Source organism: Seriola aureovittata, chromosome 5 (assembly GCF_021018895.1).
Source record: "Seriola aureovittata isolate HTS-2021-v1 ecotype China chromosome 5, ASM2101889v1, whole genome shotgun sequence".
Classification (NCBI taxonomy): Eukaryota; Metazoa; Chordata; class Actinopteri; order Carangiformes; family Carangidae; genus Seriola; species Seriola aureovittata.
In genome coordinates this window covers 19,202,050-19,222,000 of record NC_079368.1, presented here as the reverse complement: position 1 = coordinate 19,222,000, position 19,951 = coordinate 19,202,050, and the positions used below count along the sequence as shown (strand labels likewise).

General features: G+C 40.1%; 1 protein-coding gene across 2 annotated transcripts in view; it reads right to left on the bottom strand.

The window, feature by feature from the left end:
• dapk1 (death-associated protein kinase 1) overlaps window positions 1–19,951 on the bottom strand; it is an 81,928-nt gene that overhangs the window by 9,008 nt on the left and 52,969 nt on the right. For both annotated transcript variants that reach the window (XM_056375453.1, XM_056375452.1), the window contains exons 13-20: window positions 19,720–19,818; window positions 17,846–17,944; window positions 16,561–16,659; window positions 16,259–16,456; window positions 15,202–15,399; window positions 11,830–11,928; window positions 6,171–6,248; window positions 3,457–3,673 (exon numbers count right to left, since the gene is read on the bottom strand). In XM_056375453.1, the coding sequence (XP_056231428.1) occupies window positions 3,457–3,673; window positions 6,171–6,248; window positions 11,830–11,928; window positions 15,202–15,399; window positions 16,259–16,456; window positions 16,561–16,659; window positions 17,846–17,944; window positions 19,720–19,818 (1,087 nt within the window). The remainder of the gene's footprint in view (window positions 1–3,456; window positions 3,674–6,170; window positions 6,249–11,829; window positions 11,929–15,201; window positions 15,400–16,258; window positions 16,457–16,560; window positions 16,660–17,845; window positions 17,945–19,719; window positions 19,819–19,951) is intronic.

Genomic DNA, 19,951 nt, shown 5'->3' with positions numbered 1-19,951 from the left:
CATGTATCTTAATGAACACTTGAATATTTAAATATTACAGTGCAGATCTGTACAGAGGGCTGAGCTCAAGTCTTTCCTGTAAGCAGTCACGTCATGTTATTTCTCCACTGGAGTGAACAGATGTGCATCCGCAGCCTTTTCTACATCCAATAATTACACACTTGCAAACACATGGGGGTGCTGTGCTACATCAAATAAATCCACTATGCAGACACAACATCTGGATTTTCTCGACACTCTGTAGGACCACACCTACAGTTTATTTTCTTTCATCTTGAATCACACTTTTATCGACTAGAATGTGGAGCCATTGGCAAGAGAACCATTCCAGCCTGCAGTGTGCAAATGTCTTGGTATTGTCAAATGTCAAATGTCTTTTGTTTTGTTTTAATGTGGATTTATTTTTGTTTTTCTCTTTCTATTTCTATCTAAATTGAACGAAATGTCACATTCTGAGATTATCAAGGCTGTAAACAAAATTTTACAAAAAACATTTCTGGGTTATCTGTCATTATACAAAGTTAATCATTTTGGCAATGAAAAGCTTCTTGCGTTGAGAAAGCTTTGGCTGTCTCATGTCGAAATCCAACAGCAAAATGTTCTGCTTTCCTGCAGCTGGTTGTTTTCTCAGTCCTAATCAATCATGGAGTTTCGTACTGAACCAAACAAACAAAACTAAAAGAGAACACTTGGTTGAGCTGAAGTGTTTCAAGCGTGCTTGGTGTGAATACACCCTGTGAAAAAGCATTGTGCTGTTTACTTAGGAGACATTACGTAAGATATTCAGCTGCCTGTAGTTTTAGTAGTGATAATGGCAGAAACGACGGCAGAAGACCTCACGGAGTCAAAATATTTGTCGCAGATAAATCACATTTTCTTTTACTCTGATGACTTTAACTTTTATTGAGTGATTCACGTAAAAACACAAAACAATGAAAAAATATCAACTAAAACAAGACACTGTGGTCACTGTGCCAGCCTCTCACTTGTTGCTTTTAGACATCTTTGGAAAAGGGTGAGAAAAATGTTATGGTACATGAAAAACTGCTGCCATATTTTTTCTAGTTTTAGGTCAGACAGCTTCTTTTTTTTTTTTTAAATACCAACAGCTGCTGTAGGGTCGGACTTCAGATATGCTCTTATGTCTGTGTCTTAAAAGAAAGGGTGATTCATAAATGAATCATAAATAATAAATGAAACCTTAGACTGAATTCTAGTAAAGCACAACCTCTCTTCAGTGCTGTTCTGTGCCATTTTACAAATTACTAAAGGGAATGGATGAAGGAAGATCAGTCCCTCTCCAATAACTGAGGCACAGAACTCAACTACTAAGAACAACCAAGGCCAGAAATCAATACACAGAGCAGAATTTTTCCAGGTGTCAAACTGAGCTTTGTATCTAACAGCATCATAAAGTTACAAATATTGACACTAGACAAAGGTAAATATGCATTCAACGTGCCACATTTGGACTTTCAACGAGCTCATAGAAGTAGAAAATCAATGCTTGTATTAAGTCTGCTTGAATGGAAATCTAAAAACGAGACAAATGGACACGGCAGCACTCGTTCCCTCTCAGCCCTGTTTCTCTGTGTCTCACTGAGGACTCACATCACGTATCACTGCAGTTATAACACCAAGTCAATAAAGACGGTCACCGAATTCAGCTAGAGACGGAACAAAGAAAGAGAAAAAACTCTTTCTACGCCCCCTTCAGCTCTGACAGAGGCCATAGATTTCCAGATAGTATAGAGGATGGGATCAGTAACTCTATACAGCTCACGTAAACGACCATTATCTGAGGGAAGATCGAGTCTGCCCGGGAGGTAATGGCTCTGAGCGCTGCAACACAGAGCGGTTAAAGGACATACAATGGTAGGTATGTATGTGTGTGCAGGAGGGCAGATAGAGCAAATACAGAGAAACGAGTGTGTGAGTGTGTGTTTTTTACACTACCCTGAACATGTCAGGGAGTTTCACCACAGACCTGTCGCTAAACAAAAGCTTTTCTGAAGACCAGGAGCAGCAACTGTTACTACACTAAGCTTCCAGTTGGGATTATTGGAGTGATGGGGTTAATATTTAGGGTTACTGGGATTGTGGTTAAAGGTTGCATGTTTTTGTTTGTAGAAAACTAAGACAACCTGGTGAATGAGTGTTTCACCTCAGCATCTCTGGGCCTGATCTGTGTCATGTCTGCATACTATGACATATTTCAGTTTTTACTTAACTAAGGTTTTTCACTGGTCCTGTTTAAATTTAAATAAAAAGTGGAAAAATGTGGGTGACCGACTGTTAGTGCTTGAAGTATTATGCAGCTAATTACAAAAACTCCCTTTTTGATATTGTGCAAATGATGTGAACTGTAATAACTTAATGTGGGAGAGCTGGTGGAGGAAGAAGAGCTACGGGGAGGATGATGATGGTAAGCTGCCAGTTGAACATGAGCAGTGGTCTGATCAACCTCAGCTGGGTCACATGGTGGAGACTGAAGCACCGGATGACTGAATATTCACTGATGATGTGCTCGGCATCAGTGTGTGTATTTGTACATCAGGGGTATTTAATTCATTGGATTGTGTTCACCGAAAACAAACAGAAAGAAAGAAAAAAGAAAACTTATCTTGTAATTATGACTTCTCACAATTAGTGTTGTTTGTAATTACTGGATCCCATTTCATTTGATTATGAGATTGTTTTCTTACAATTATGAGACAGTCATTTATAATGAGATAAGGCCTCATTTAATTGTTTTGGTGAATGTAATGAAAATAAACAAACAAACAAAAAAATGTGCCCCATTCCCATTAGTTTTTTTTTTTATCTTTTTTTTTTGATGTGTCTCAATTGAATTTCCAGAAAATGCGCTTGTTCACATTAAAATACTATAAATATAAATAATTCACATATACAGTATATATAAAACATATATACACTTATACATATTTAATGCTTATAGCTAACCCATGATTCAGGTCAAAGCGGGTCAGATGCTGCTTTATTTCCCTGCACTGCCATCCATCCTTCATACTGTGGCAGCTCCATTTAGGACAGCGTGAAGCTAAGTGCCTTGCTCGTGGGCACTCTCACAGATTCTACTCTGGGAAGGAAACGGCCTCTTTTCATGCTCCTTAAACATTTACTCCTGGTGAATTTTTTTATTTTTTTTTATCTTTGATGGATAGCAAAAAATAAATAAAAATAACAGGCGTCTGATTGGCTGCTTGTTTTGATGGCTTCACAAAAACAGGAAAGCTGTTGCATGAACGTGAAGAATGATGAATGAAGGGGAACAAGCATTGAATTAATTCTGTTGCTATGTATTAACGTGACTGGCAAGTGAATTATTCTGGCCTGCTTTTGCTAGAATAAATAATTGTGGTGCTTGGCAGGTGAGCTGGAGGCTTAATCTTGCGCAGGATTATCACAGCGTCCTCAGATCTTTGTGTCACCTACCGGGAGGTTTGGAGTTGATGGGGGAGTTGGGGTGTCGGGCCGTGTTGGTCATGCGTGTCCTCCTCCTCCTGAAGAAGCTGCGCAGGATGCCACATTTCAGGGACTCCAGCAGGGTGCTCTTCCCAGCTCCAGAGTGTCCAAACAGCTTCAGCTTGATCCTGGGCTGCAGAGTCTGAGTGGGCCGCAGCTGCTGGATGTAGCTCAGTTTGTGGTTGTCCTGGAAATAAAAAAAAAAAAAAAAAAAACACACACCAAAGAGGATTCATTAAAAATCACAGACAGTTCAGGTCACATTGAGAAAGTCATTTATCAACTGTGCGGCATCGACTCCCACACGTTTTCATTTCAAGGAGCCACAAAAAAAAAAATCAGATGCCAGAATTTATGCCAGAGTTTGTTCCACATGATGCATCTTCTTTCTCTGAAACTTCCAAACACACCAGACATCATAGAGCTTTAACAACACCTCGTATTTCACGTTTGCTTCAATGTCAACCACCAACAGTGAACAAACAGCTGTGTAACGTTTTCCTCCTTATGCACCATGAACAGATCTCCTGCTTCTGAGGAGGACAGACAGTAGACGTCTTTCTGAATCAAACCGTCACAGGATCACGTAAATATTACATCACAGGTTTCTAACTTCTGTTTTTATACTAATGTTATTAGTACCAACCAACTGATGAGGGTGGGGATATCATAAAGTAAATAAATGTTAAGCTTATTTAGATATTATAACACGAGCAGCTGTGGGTGGAGATGAACTGATAACCTTGTGTAACGATGACACCTTAGCACAAACTCAGCCTTCGGTGTTGGGGGCATGACAGGATGTGATAAGAAGACGTACGAACCCGCACCAAGTTCAAGGTAACTGAAACTTCAAGACAAACTATCGAATCGTTGCTGAGATAAAAGAAATAAAAACATAGCACGTTGTTCACTCAAGATACATGAACAACGTACATGAAGACAGGTGCATCCTCTGCACCCTGCTGTAATTCAGCCAGTTCAACACATAACATTTATTAACATGTAAGACACTTTTTTCACCATGCAACAGATGAGTCACGCACCAGAAGTGGCCTCAAATGCTGTGAGTGGTTGTGTGGGATGTGAAAGCACTCCAGACTCCCACCTGGGTTATGTTAACGCATTCAATAAATAAAGTTTGTAATTTCAATAAGTGTGATTCACATCCGAGTAGAGCGCATTTCATTTTGAAATAAACTTTGCTGAACTTAATGTGTTCTCTTTTAAAGCCAGAGGAACGGGGCAGCATCTTATTTCTCTGGGTTGTTGGGAAGTCGGCCTCGCTTTCAAATCTGGCATCAGTGTGCCAAAGTGTCTTAAATTAGCCCAGCATATGCAGAGGATGACTGTTTTCACAGTTGCGGCTTTCATGTTTTCACGCTCTGCACTGAATCTCAGCAGGTGGTGGATTAGAGGAGAAGTCGGTAACATTTAGCTCCAGGTAAAAAAAAAAAAGTCTGTGTGTTTTGGAGGATGTGACTTTAGTTTAGACTGGGAACACCAGACTGGGCTCCACATGCACCTCTGGAGGGAAGAGTGTACAAATGTCATGTTACCGGAGGGTTCAGCTTTGATCACAGTGGTATGTGCCCTGTTCTATTAAAGAGCCTTTGGGCAAGACAGCAAGCCCAACAGCTTCACTCTGTACTCTCTTGCATTTAAAGTCGCTCTGGATTAAGTGTTCGGCCAGTTTTGCTTTTCTTGTTCTTCAGGCTCTGCGCTTCAGTACATTTAATCTGAAATAAAATAATGGATACTACATTAAAATGCCAAGTTTCAGCGTAATTTTTATGCGAGTGAAGAGCACAATAATGACGCCAACAATCCAGTCGACTGAGAAGCACAACGCTTGTGGAAAACCCCTTTATTACTGCAACAGATAACATTTCATAACACAGCGGGACGATGAACTTCAACATACAGACCAACCAACCAAAGAGCTTTTCAGGGTCCAGTCAATCACCTGATCTCAATCAGACCCGAGCTGCATTCTTCTAACTGAAGACCAGACTGAAGAAGAGAGAGACCTCACAGAAGTGAGCTGTCGTACGTTGTGATTACTTTTAAACCCCTAAACTTGTGGCAGTATGTGTTAAAGGGTTTTAACTCCCACACAGTCACTGTACTCAAATTAAAGCTGAGACGTGGCACTTTAATGTAGTATCCATTGAAGCACAGAGTCTGAAGAACAAAAATGTGAAACTTTCCGAATACATACGGTCCGGACTGTATTTCCACAAAGTCTTGTAAGGCTTTAAAACATATTTGTAATGTACTATAAGCTTCTATCATTTAGTGACTCAAAGCTACTGCAGCTCAAAACAGACACGGAAGATTATTAGCTGCTCCTCAGGATTTAAAAGAACTTTTATCATCCAGTTCCACCTGTATGTGTGTGTGTGTCTGTGTGTGTGTGTGTGTGTGTGTGAGGAAAGTGCTGCGACACAAAGTCTAAAAGCGGCGGCGTGCTAACATCTAACACATTCCTGCTGGAAAACGTCTCTCTCCACACCTCTGCACTGAAATAGTCCATGTGAGATGAGTGTTTTTGAAACCTGCTTTTACATAACACAGAGTTTAGGTCTTTTCTTTTCCCTTTATTCTATTTAAACTGTGATGTTATGAAGAAATCACTGATTTAATTAACATACTGATAAACTCAAGCTTTTTTTTTTTTTTACCTTTTTAAGCTTCCCCAGCAAAGAAACAATGTGTTCGTGTTGATCAGTAGAAGCCAAATCCTCCGCTGTCTTTCCATCCTGAGAGAGAAGAAGGAAAAAAGAGAGGGATGAATATATGCATGAGCAAACAGATAATCCCTTATTTTTCCTTCAGCTGTTTAAATGTGCACTCCAGTGTTTCTAATACACTTTGTTGTTGACTTTGTATTTAAGAGGCTAAACTTCTCACAGGTTTTTAGAGCGTCGCTCATTAACAGAGGGATATAGGCAGCACTGATGAAGTGGCTTCTACACATCAGCTATCATACTCCTCACACAGGCTTTTGTTTACTTGTTTATCTATAGGGTTCATTTCACATTAATTAGCATTTAACAGCACCAGTGTAAATGTACCTGCGTTAGCTCAGGAGCTAATTCGCACCTGAAGTCCCAACAAAGGTGAAGTATATAATTTCACACTTTGGCTCCATGTTCATTTCCAGCAGATTCAGTTTGTGCATTACTGAATATATGAATATTTTTTGTAATGATGTTATTCTTAATATTTGTTACTGGAGTTAACTTTAAAGTTTGCTGTTCATGTTGTTATTTGCAAGTTTGGTAAAATGTCCTGTAGTGCTGCAACGAAGCGTCAATTAATTGATTAGTTGATCGACAGATAATTAACTATAAACTATGCTACTCAAATCATCATTTTAGTCATTTTTAGAGTAATAGTGAAAAACATATGATGGTTCCAGCTTCTCAAATGTGAAGATGAGACAGTGACTGAATATCTTTTGTCGGACAAAACATGACATTTAAAGATGTCACTTCAAGCTGTGGGAAATCATAACAGGCATTTTTCACTATTTACTGACACTTTATAGACAAAACAATCCAAGAAAATAATCAGCAGATTAATCAATAATGAAAATGATCATTAATTGCAGCCCTTACAACCTGCTCAAGACATATCTTGGTCATGATTTTTTGATGAACAAAGTGAAGGGCTCCTCATGAAAAATGTTTGTTTATGTTTAAGACACAACAACAAAAAAACATATATTAGACTATATATTTAGCTTTTTTTAAATTTTGATATCAGTATCAGACGTGAAAATCCATCATCATCACTGAATTGATCTGATATTTCTGCTGCACACAACTCATTAAAGCACTGCAGTATCACGGCTGACTCTAGTACGCAGAACGCACACACACACACACACACACACACACACACACACACACACACACACACACACACACACACACACACACACACACACACACACACACACACACACACTTACAGTACGTGCACTCTCATTCTTTCCCTCCTTCCAGCTCCAGAACTGCCTTCATTTGTCACTCTCTCCATTTTGTCCTCAACACCCTGACACAGAAACACCACAGTCCCGACAACTCTCACGTCTCTTTCCCTAACTCAGCCATCTGTCACTGTCCGGCTCCGGCTGCTGTTCCTCGGGGGAAAAACTGCACTGACAGCCTGAAACGCCCACAGACCACTTCCTACTTCTACAGACCTTTACAGCAAAGGATATTCAGCTGGGTATGTTGAGTGTTTTATCCAGAAAAATCAATTACGATAATCTACTCTTTTAATCTGAATCCTTGAACATTTTCCAGCTTCGATAAGCTTCTGATAAGGTCACTTAATACTAAAGGAGCACAAGAACACACAGACCTTCAAGTTGTTTGGATCAGATAAATGTCAGAATGTGAAAATGAAGTGCAGCTTGAACCATAAACTGACCACTTAGTGTAATTTAATATGTGAACAAATTCATGAGACTCTGTTGGTACAGATGGCAGGGTGTCACGGTTAATACTACTGATGCTTGGCAGCGACACATGAACGGCTGGTGTTATGTTTCGACACAAAACTGGAGATGAATATTGGATCACACATAGTATCTCCTTTTTAGTTAAAATATCTGAGCAGTTTGTCCATGAGTGTGTTTTTTAATTATATGTAAAGCAGAGCATCAAGGGAAACTGAAGAGAGAGGGGTGATGACATGCAGCTGCGCCACAAAACAGTGACTGCAGGCCACTGGACAATGAATTATACATCTCCGCATGTGCTTTCCAGATTAAACATGCATACAGAGGAACATCAGCGGGCATTCAATATTAACAGCTAGAGAAAACACAGGGAGAAGGAGAAACCTCAGCGTGGCACATGTGGCAGTGGAGCCGCTGGGAAAGGTTTTAATTCTTAATGTTAGTTACAGACCTTCTTATATCTGATGTCTGATTTAATGCAGATGAAATACGAATTTAGTCAAGCATCTTCAGTAACAGAGCAATAAGCTTAGAAGCGATGAACGATGGGTTTTGTGGCTTAACTCTTGTCTAAAAGTTGAGTTAAATGCTCAAGAATCCATTTCCCAAGATGTGATGGGAATATTTTCATGCCCATTATACATATACATATATATATATATATATATATATATGTATATATATATATATATATATGTACACAAGACACGAGTACTGAACAGAAAAACTTAAAATCAAGAACATGAAGTAAACATGAAATAAACTGAAGTAAAGCAGAGGCGACTGTGACGGCTCGACCATGTGATTCAAATGGAAGCAGATCACTTCCTGAAGGTTGTCGCACTAAGATAAGTCCATCAGGCAAAAATGACCTGATGCAGAACCGTGACAGAAAAAACTCCTGCTGCCAAGATGAACTTAACTTTTGGGGCGACTCAATATGTTGCCAAAGATAAGGAACAATCCCAGGAGCTTTGTGGCCTCATCTCCCATGTAGTGTGAAGGAAATTAAGTAATAATGGATCAGTTATGCAGAGGACGTCAAGTGACACATTTGGCAGATATCAAAGCTTTCCAAATGCAGACTCTAAGTCTTGCTAAGACTTTCTATTCTTGATTTAGGAATCTTCACCCACTCTTCAAGTTAGGAGATATTTTAGGCTGTTGTGAACACAGCATGTTTAAAATCTATCCACAGATTTTCAGTGAGGACTGCTCCAAAGCTTCAGCTTGTATTTTTTTGAGGTGGTTCACGGTGGATGTTGCGGTCTGCTCTGGATCATTGTCCCGTTGTAAAGGCCAGCTTCTTTTCAGTTTCAGCTTCTTGACTGACTGCAGGACATCTGCATCTTGCATTTGCAGATATTTAGTGGACTCCATTCTTCTCAAGGGAAGGTTACTGTTCATTGATTTAACAGGGTGGCCAGATTTTTCCCCATGCCACAACTTCTGTTTAAGCTTTTATATTTTTCAAATTCATGAAATAAAAAGACGCATTTACAGTATTAATGTTTGAAGGAAGGCTCATCTTTATGTCTGTTTGCTACATGAGTATTCACTTCTTTTCATTTTAAAAATCAATAAAATATGTAATTTGCCCAACCCTTTAAAACAAACTTCTATCATATCTGAAGATGTGTTTGACTTGAGAAGCTTTAGATGATTTTACAGATGAAAAATTACACTTTTATACCATTAGCATTTCAAACACTCCAAGTGCCTCGTGGGTTCAAACCTAATATACAAAACAATTTAGTGAAAAGAAAAAAAGCACTTTCACTGTCAATAAAGTGCTTCAGTTCAGTTCCACTCTTAGTTAAAGATAAAATACCTCTATATGTTGGGCAGAAACATAAAAACAAGAACAACGCAAACAACAAAGAAAACAAAAAACTATGATCTTTCTGCTTATTGAATGTGGGTAAAAGTCTGTCATGATTCGGAGGTTGCCAGTTTAGAAAAGCCTGGAGAAATATCCACTGACAGATCTGAGGTTTTGATCACAGCTTCTTCTTACAGCAAGATGCAGCTACATTTTTGTGTGCAGCCTCTAAAGATCGTTGTACGTGGACTCCCACCCATCTGTGAGGTCAAACACACTCACATCCAGATAAAATGACTGACTCTGGTCTCTGACTCCTCGTACCAAGTCTGCTCTTGATAAAAGCTCTTAGCCTGCGGCTGGTGGAGCCGTCAACATCTTACCTGCTGTTCACACTCTGCAGAAACAACTTTCTTTTAGACACTTGAGCAATGATTATGTTGGTTTTTTTTATGACTTACAACTTACTCACTACTTCACGGTACGTTTTAACCAAGAAACCATGTCAACCTTGCACGGTTGTTTGTGGTGTGAATTCAGTTTCTGTCATTTAATACAAAATTCATAAACATATACAGACGTATAATGAGAAGATATAATCTAAAATATATGTTCTGAGTATTTTTGTCCAGAAATTAAACTGCAAGAACTATTTATTCAACTACAGTTCAGCTGAACATGTAAAAATGTGAAGATTGCCTCAGGTAGGAAGAAAAATTCAGCATATCCGAAGTTTAATAAGATAAAAGAATGATAAATATATATTTACTTGGACTGAAATCAAGCGGTTCTTTCTGTGAAATTCTTTCGGAAATCAGCAAACACTTATAAACTTTCTTTAGCCCATAATTAGAACTGAGTTATATGAATATTTTTTTATTTATTAGGAAATTATCAGAAAATTATCAGAAAATTACAACCGGGAAAGAGTTTTTATTTCCTAGTCATACAGTACTGGGAAAATTGTCTCACTCTTTAGTTTCATAATAAATATTTTATGTTTACTTAATGTATGATTAAACCTTCTTAATTTTTTTTTTTTTTTTTTTAAATGTTGTATTTTACATTTCATTTGTAAACTGTATTTTGATTTATAATGGCGATGCCAAAGCTTTCAGGCATTTTTGGCTGAATTACACAAAAATTAGTGCAAAGCAGGAATAGAACAACAACAACTTTTAATTTGATTTGATGGTGAAGCCACAAAATTGCCGCCTTGGGTTTGAACATTTCAGCCCCCATAAGAATGAACGAATGAACAAATGAACGAATGAATTAAACATAGCTTGAAAGAAATTATCAAACAAGCAGATACAGACTTTAAATGGGACGGCACGATGCTACAGTGTGAAGCAAATGGGTGTTTAACTTTGACGCTACTTAAAGGGAAACTTCAGGGTTCAAGAGGTTAAATAAATTTCAATAATAAAAAGGAGGAAACATATTAAGATTTTTAAGCTTTAAACCCACAGAGGCAGAGATAAAAAAGGTGGTGCAGCTCAGTATCTGGAGGGAAGTTTCATAATGAATTTCTGCAGATTAAATCCTGTTTGAGTTAAAAAGCTGCCACCAGCTTTTCTACTTTAATTCAACGTATGTGTGATAGAAGTGAGCAGCGACTTACTCTGCAGCTCAGGTGGAAAATGAAAAACTCGCCATACAAATAAGCCATTATTATAACAAATAGAGGCTGAGATCTTTTCAGTTTGTATATTATATGAGCTATGTCATGTATGTTATTCAAGCATTTCAGTGAACCTTGGCGATATCCTTCAGGAGATACATGCGGTGCAATGTGTCATGGTGGCAAATTCGCTATACATGCCGATGCATTCAGCTCCACACAGAACAGCACCAGCTAATACAGTATGATTAATCGAAATACCAAGTACCAATACCAATGGTGAAAAAAAAATAGCTTTCACAATCACCAGCAGTGCCTGTTACATGGTTAGTCATAATGCATTATGTAATACAGTATGTGAAGCTACTGCTGCTGTAAAGTGAAGGGAAACAGTGAAAAGAAGAAACCCGTGTGGTGACTTACATTGGTGACGGCGTCGATGTTGGCTCCGGCCAGGCAGAGGTGACGAACCACCTCGAGGCTCCCGTTGTTAGCAGCCAGGTGGAGGGGAGTTCTGCCATACTGGATAAAAAGACAAGAAGAAGAAAGAGATTTCAGTCAGTGACAGGTGATGAAAAGCATCCACAAAGTACTGGATGTGGTAAGTCAGTCAGGAGAAGCTGGATTCTTGGAGGCTGGATACTATTAAACAAAAGTGGATGCAAAGGCTCAAGTACTTTCTGCCTGCGAAGGTCTGCATGAAGGACCCTCACAGATACAGCTACATGGATATAAAGTATGATTTGGGCTGATCTCCAGCCCTGAACACGGACAATGGGTGTGCACACACTTCTGTTTATACCACGCTGGGTGTCAGCATACATGGATGTGTTCACATGTTTGTCAGCGTATACTAAACATATATCCTCACAGAAGTAGGAAGATGAAAAAACTCTCACAGCTGTGCAGATGTGGAAATTATAACTTGTGCTTAAAGAGTCAGTCATTTCTCCTGCCCCTTAAAATTTTGATTTCAAGGGGCTGATGCAGGCAGTAAATAAATATTGGGAGCAATTGTAAACTGTCAACAGTGTTTGAGAGCGATGCTACAGTTTATAGTCTGGTAGCGTGATATAGTACTCAATTTCCAAATAAAAAAAAACAATGCATCAGTGTTCAAATTGGCTGACTGTGCACATCGGCTCATTTAAAGTTGAACAAAGGTGAACGGCTGCAGATTGCAGCTTTAATTTGTCCATCATGCAGGCATCAGTAGAAGTGAAATAGGAGACAGGGTGAATTTTTGCATAATATGGAATATGGATAAGCAGCAAAAAAAAAAAAAGGCTGAATGGTCAATTATATATATTTTTTTATATTAGAAATATCAAAAATATCCTGACCACCTCCATCAAACAGCTAGCCATATTAAAAAAACACCATGACCAAGAGTATAGCTTTAAGACACCAACGACTGTTCTTTCAGTCCCGTGAAACACATAATGTCTCGACTCAGCACCCACATGGTCGTGCTTCAGTTGATTGCCTGGCTACTGTTAGCATAGCGTAGCCGTTGGCATTGATGGACAAGGGGTCTACTCGCGTGTCCTGCCGTCATTGCCCTGCCTTTTTGACTGGTAGAAGGGTGTTCTGTGGTGAGGCCAAGACGAATAAAACTGGTTATGAAAGCATGAAAACAAGCGCAGTTACCATAATTAGCGTGTTATTATTCCTATAACAGCTTTTTTTTCCTCTTCTTCTTAGACATACTGGAACACACCAAAACACATCCATAAGATAAAAGAAAAGCTTTGGGAAATATCAATAACCACGACAGAATGAGCCTCCTTGAAAGCAGCATTTAAATCAATTCCTGTTTGTCACAACTTGAAGAAACAAGGAAGCATTCATCCTGTTTGAATCTGTTGTAAACAAAACAGGAAACATTTGCAAATCCAAACCACCCCGTCCCAGTGCCTACAGCTGACAGTGAAGACAAATCCAGGCACAGACTCAGCAATGTGTGATATGCTGCTTCAGATAAGCTTTTAAAAGAAACAAAAAAAAAAAAAACAAGCAGAAATGGAAAATACTGAATAAATGACAACATCACTGGCAGTGCTGTCTGCCTCTGATGCACAGCACTTCCCTGAACCACGACGGGAAAAAAATGTTTCCGTATGCAAAAAATAAATAAATAAAAAAATGGACGGCGTCAAAATAGAATGTGAAATCATAAACGGGAGAAACATGTGGGAAGTCGCACCCTGCAAACCTTCAGCCAATATATAAACCAGGTGTGTGAGATCTCCATTAAAGGACACATTTCCATTGCCAGCAGATATCAGAATAAAGACCATTTCCTGGACATAGTGAATTAAAACTGATGTTAAAAGTCAGCTCAAATGAGTTCTCAATCTAAACTACTACCACAATAGGTACATCTATATTAAATATTTTTAGGAGCGATATACTTAATGTCAGATTCAGATTCATGAGCCCAGTCTAGATTAGATTGGATCACACAGTCAAAATCCTCACGCTGCCTGTATTTACACTTACAGAAATCCTTTAAATCCCTGTAATAGGTTTTGCTCTCCGTTTATTTATCGTCTCTGTTTGGCCCGTGATTTGCCCTAGTTTAGCTTGGATGAAACAGCTACACTACATGGTCAAAAGTATGTGGACACTTGAGCCATATCTAGCTGTTATGCCAACTTTTCACGAAATGTTGGAGCCCGTTTGCAGGAATTCGCTCCCATTCAGACACAAGAGCAAAGGTGTTGGATTGGGTTGAGGGCAGGACTCTGTGCAGACCAGTGAAGTTCTTCTGCACCAAACTGGGAAAGACGCGACTTTGTGTGCAGAGGCATGCTGAAATAAGAAAAGTTGGAGGCAAAACTATGGTCTGAAATATCACCGTATGTAGCTGTTAAAAGTCCATCAAGGTGGTGTGATCGGGTTACATAATGCTGCCGGTGTGAAGCTGCCAGCTGAAAAACAATAGCTGTGTTTGGATTATGTAAAATGAGTGTCAAAACTGCTCATAGTGCAACCAGGAACATTTTAATACAAGGATGCGTTATTCAAATGTTACTGGCGTCATGACAGTTCTCAGAAATTAACATCTGAATATTGTAAATGCAAATAACCCACACAAATACATACGCTCGAAGAGAGAATATCCTGCATGTGAGTCACAAAAATAAATCCTTTTGGTTCTTAATGCCACTTTGGTACCATTTTATTACAGTATTTGCTAATTTGCCATCACAGAAAAAAAGTTCAGTTCAGTTCAGTGGACTCAGGATGAGCCGAGGATCCCCCTGGAGGAGCTGGAAAAACAGTAATACGATAATGGCACAGTAACAGGGTTGGTGGTTTAACTCATGATTTCTCCTGTCAACATGTGGAAGTGTCCCTGAGCAAGACTCTCAACTGAACATTGGCTAAGACTCAGCACCATCTGGCACGGTGCTATACTGGCCAATGATGCGAGGGCACGTTCCCTGAAAGATTTCTTTGTAATCTGAACTCTGTGTTTCTACCGTTTACCTCATGATTGTCACAACAAATTGGTGCTGCGATCAATTTCAAGAGTTAAAATCCTGAAATAAAATCCTGTCTGTGAGTAAAACAAACTGTTGCGCTGTGTTCTGGTGTCTGATAAGCCTTTAATTAAACAATTGACTTCTTTGATTGTATTTCATTGTCTTACCAGTCCCTTAAAAAACAAAAACACAGCTCCTTGTGCTGTTTATATAATATATAAAATACCAGTCAAGTATCTCTGAAGTTGTATCGCTGCTATTACTCTGAAAGGGCATGGGTGTGGTGGGAAGTGGTTGTCCTCACCTTGTTGGGGATGTCGAGGATGGCCTTTGCGCTGCAGATCGCCATGACGATGGGCAGGTTTCCGTCCTTACACGCGATGTGCAGCGGCGTGTTGCCATGGCGATCCTGCTGGTCCAGGTGGCAGTGGTGTCTGAGGAGGCAGCGGACCACTTCAACCTGACACCTCCGTACGGCCAGGTGCAGGGCTGTGTGGCCGTCCTGGAGACGCACACGCATGCACGCACACACAGACACGCACAGACGCACACGCATGCACGCACACACAGACACACACACACACAGACAGACACAAACACACACACACACAGACGCAGCACAACTGATGAATATCCAGCCTTAACACTGCAGATTCAACACGCTGTTTTATCAGACTGCGACCCACAGGGATGAATGATGTGCTTCAGTTACTTTTTAAACTATTGTCTTTTTTATTGGTTCTGTTCAAGGAGCATCACTTGTGCGTCTTATCAGAGAATCCATTTGTTCTAATTAGGTTTCTGTCTTTTAACTTTAATCTAGGCTGGTTCCCTGAGGCCATAATGTCAGTGCAATTACCGCAGTCTTTCCCTGGTTCGTTCTGATCTGTCAGACGTGTTATTCTCAACTGTTTTTGGCTGTGTGATGGTGACCACCCTCTGAGGATTAATAAAGTCATCTATCTTTTTATCTTAGAGATGCACTGGGAACAACCACATGGGAGGCAACCCTGACCCAGAAGTGCTGAGAATCCCCAGAAGCATCTGGTAAAATGACAGATGGACTTCTGAATATGCGCTTAGTTTTAGTCAACTCATCTTTCTGTCTCACGCAGCATCAATAAACCCTGCGTTGTCACTGAACACTGTATGTTGTATTGAAAATGTTCAGAGTCAGAGTCAAACTTGACGCTACTCAGAGGCTACAGCTCAAAAGTGACTCACTTTCTGGGAATAATTTGGGATTTAGTTGACATTCAGATTGAGAAGAGTCAGAAGTAAGAAAAGTTAGATGTGTGTTCGTTATGTTGAAGGTTAGTGTTAGTGTGTGTTTCTGAGCTTAAGCGGTCGGGGCTTATCACCTTGTCAGTCGCTTCCATATCGGCCTTGTGTTCCACCAGGCACTCCACGATGTCCACAAAGCCCCGAGCAGATGCTGTCAGCAGCGGACTCTCGCCCTCGCGGTTCTTCGCGTCCACATGGCAGCCTGTCTGGCAGAGTGCCCGGGCTACTGCCGAGTATCCATGCCAGGCAGCGCAATGCAGCGGGGTCTCCTGCTCCTGGATGTGGAAACATAGAACGTAAAAGAATAAAACCTGCGCACTTCGGTTGAAGCAAAGGTCTCACTGATAACAGCTCGGTAATTTTTTCTGCACGTGCTTACCCTGTCAGACAGGTCTGGGTTGGCCCGGATGCTGCACAGGTAGCTCACCACGTCCACGTTGCCATAGCGAGCCGCCACATGAAGAGCTGTCTCTCCAGACTGCAGGAAAAGTGCAACAGCATCATGATGCTAACTGCTCAGCATTTCAAAAGAAAGTAGTTTATTTACTACAGTTTAAATTAAACCACAACATGCTTTTTTGCAAATAAATGAGTACATATGAAGGAAAAGATTATAGAACTAGATTATAGCCATTTCCTCTGAGTTAACAACTTTCCATAAGCTTCCACTTAAACAAGACTGTTATATTTTACAGTCCTGCGCATTGCAGATATTGGGCTCATTAGAAATCGACCCATCAGCTCTAACATTATGGCTGCCAGTCAGAGCAGAAGCTGCTTACGTGAAACGACACCCAAGACGCGGTGTTCGCTTGTAAGTGGGAAAGTTTAGCGCTTAAAATAACATCTAATGGATTTATGTTGGGGGGGGGGGGCTTTACAGATCTATTCAATTAGAGGGATTATATAAAAACACAGGAGAGAGGAAGGATTCACCTCGTTAAAAAAAAAAAAAGTGTTATGGCTTATTTAGATACACACAGACGCCTCAGCTTGTGATTCAGTGTTATAGTGTAATAAAATAAGATTAAACTTAAATGATCCTTGGACAGGAACTAGATAATAATCAGCGAAGTGCCTAGAGTAAAGATCAGCTCTGGTCTGGTGGAGGAGGCCTCTGCTCTGCCTCAGACAGGAGAGGACACCACCAGCGGGCAAAGTGATTGAAGAGAGTGGGAAATGCTTTTGGGATTTCGTCTGCCCAAGCAAGCTCAGTGATGGAGGCCAGCATCAAACCAGCATCAAAAGCAAGCACACAAAACACACACACACACACACAAACCATCTTTCTCAGCAAGACCTGTTTCTATGGCAACAGAAAATAAGCTGATAAAATGCCAGAGTAACTGGTTTTCTCCCCAGGTGCTTACTGTGGTGAGTGTGTGTGTGTGTGTGTGTGTGTGTGTGTGTGTGTGTGTGTGTGTGTGTGTGTTTCTGGGCATTTTGGAGAATCAGGGTAATGCTTCTCAAGAGGTTTAATGAGGTAGGAGAGTGTGAGTAAATGCTGATAGATAACAGTGTGTTGACTATTATTAAGTGTGTTTCTGTACACGTGTGTGTGTGTGTGTGTGTGTGTGTGTGTGTGTGTGTGTGTTGTGTGTGTGTGTGTAAATATGTTTCATTGTGAGACAGGCAGAGAGAGAGAGAAGAGGCTCTTGATTCACCTTATCTTGGACATCCAGAGGGCATTTCTTTTCATGGAGGAATCTCAGGGTCTCGACATGGCCATGTCTCGCTGCGTAGTAGATGGCATTGGCTCCACTCTGAAGGAGAAAATTCCAGGATTTATCCCTGACCTTTAGAATAAAATCCAGCTCTCTGGGATTGTGTCTGCAGCCAGATGATATGAACACATCCCTCTAAAAGACTGCACAGCACATTCTCTGTCACACAAGTTGGGACTAGTGTGAGGACGTGCCAACATCCTGCGTTTAAAGCTTCTTGTCAGATCAGGCTGACCGTTTAAAACTGATCCTGCTAGAAATCTGGTGACAGTGTGTCAGTAGTTTGCACACAGCACACTCTTGCTTGTTATGATAATTAATTAGTAATGATTTATACCAAACAATACAAGGAGGGGGAAGCAGACAGGAGTATCTCAGCCTGTCTGAACAGGATTCTCCTACAGGCTCCAGCCACACTTTCAGAAGTGAGCTAAGATTAAGTAGATTTTTACATGAAAACCTTGTTTGGTGCAGCGGCACAGTTTATTAGAGATGCAACAATCCAACATTTTCCCACCAAATGCCAATTCCAGTGCCTTAATTCTGCTGATACTAAGCATTGATTCAATACCGTTGCTATTCTTCCCACATTTAAAATCCGTAGACCCCAGTGTCATTTACAGGATATTCATTTGCCATGTTCGGTAAAATGAGGCCAGTGATGCTGCGGTACTAAAAAGTGATTGGCGTCCCACAATGACTGAATGAATGTGAGCAAGCGAGTGGATTGGTCACGTCGTGTGTGCTCATATCCCCACGACAGAGCAGGCCGCTTCATCTCTACAATGAATTCCAGCTATGCAGTGAAGTATTTCATAAAACTTGAGGACTAAGCTGAATTTATTCAGATGCAGAGTCTATTTTTAAAAAGTTCTCATGTCAATTCTGAAAACACAAAAGACGCCCAACATGAGTGATATGGTGACATCAACTTTACAGTATCATTAAAAGTCTTCTGATAGCCATGTATATCACCATGTTAGAAATGTATGTAAAATTATATAAATATGGTGTTCGGTGCAATGAACTGGAGCTGAGTCGATGAATCAGTTGGTCTATCTACTTTGTGTTTATTTGTTTTGTTCCTCAGATGACAGTAAACTGAATATCTTTGGATTCCTATTGTTGGACAATTGCAGACATCACCTGATGCTGTGGGGACTTCTTCACCATTTTCAGACATTTTACAGCCTAAATAATTTGTTGATTATTTGAAAGATTTGAAAAAATTAATGTTTGGACTGATGGGACAGATGTTGATGTTTTGTGACCATTTAGTTTTTCTTATAGGGTTCCAGGTATTAAGTGTTAGGATTTACATATTTTGTGGCTGTAATTGTATTTGTACAAAGCTTTTCACTCATTGCTATTACAATTTTTTATCCTTTTACTTGTATTTTATTCTGATTTGTGTGAAATAAATGAAGAAAGATGATTTTGTAAAGTGATAACGCAACAGATCATAATCAAAATACACAAAAGACACATAAAAGTGACAATAATGCTGAGCTAAATCTAATCCATGGAAATATTTTGTTTTGTAGTTTACAGACCCTGAAGCTGTCCTGTGTGTACAGATGGATGAATTCATGACATTTCTGAATATGACTAACGTATGCTTTTACTCTGTGCAGCGCAGTGCAGTGCAATGAGTTCGTGGGTGATTTTGTCTATACTATATTTATAGCCTCTGTCATAATCCAAATGACGGTCCGTCAGCATTACTGCAGCTCTGATGCCTTTAATGCCTGTCTGTTAAACTCAGCAGCTGGCTGTCATGACCCACTGATTACAGCTAACACATGAGTCTTTACCTTGTCGTGGGCTTTGATCTCTGCACCTTTCCTCATCAGCACCTCGATGATCTGAATGTTGCCACAGCCGGCTGCGATCAGGAGGGGCGGAGTCCCGTGCTGCAATACACACACATATTATCATTTCAGTTTTCAGTGACCACGGTCATGTGATTTTATGTGTTTTATATATGTGCAAAAAACTGGCGCCGTGAGCCTCAATCTGACAGCAAAAAAAGAGGTGGTGGGCTGA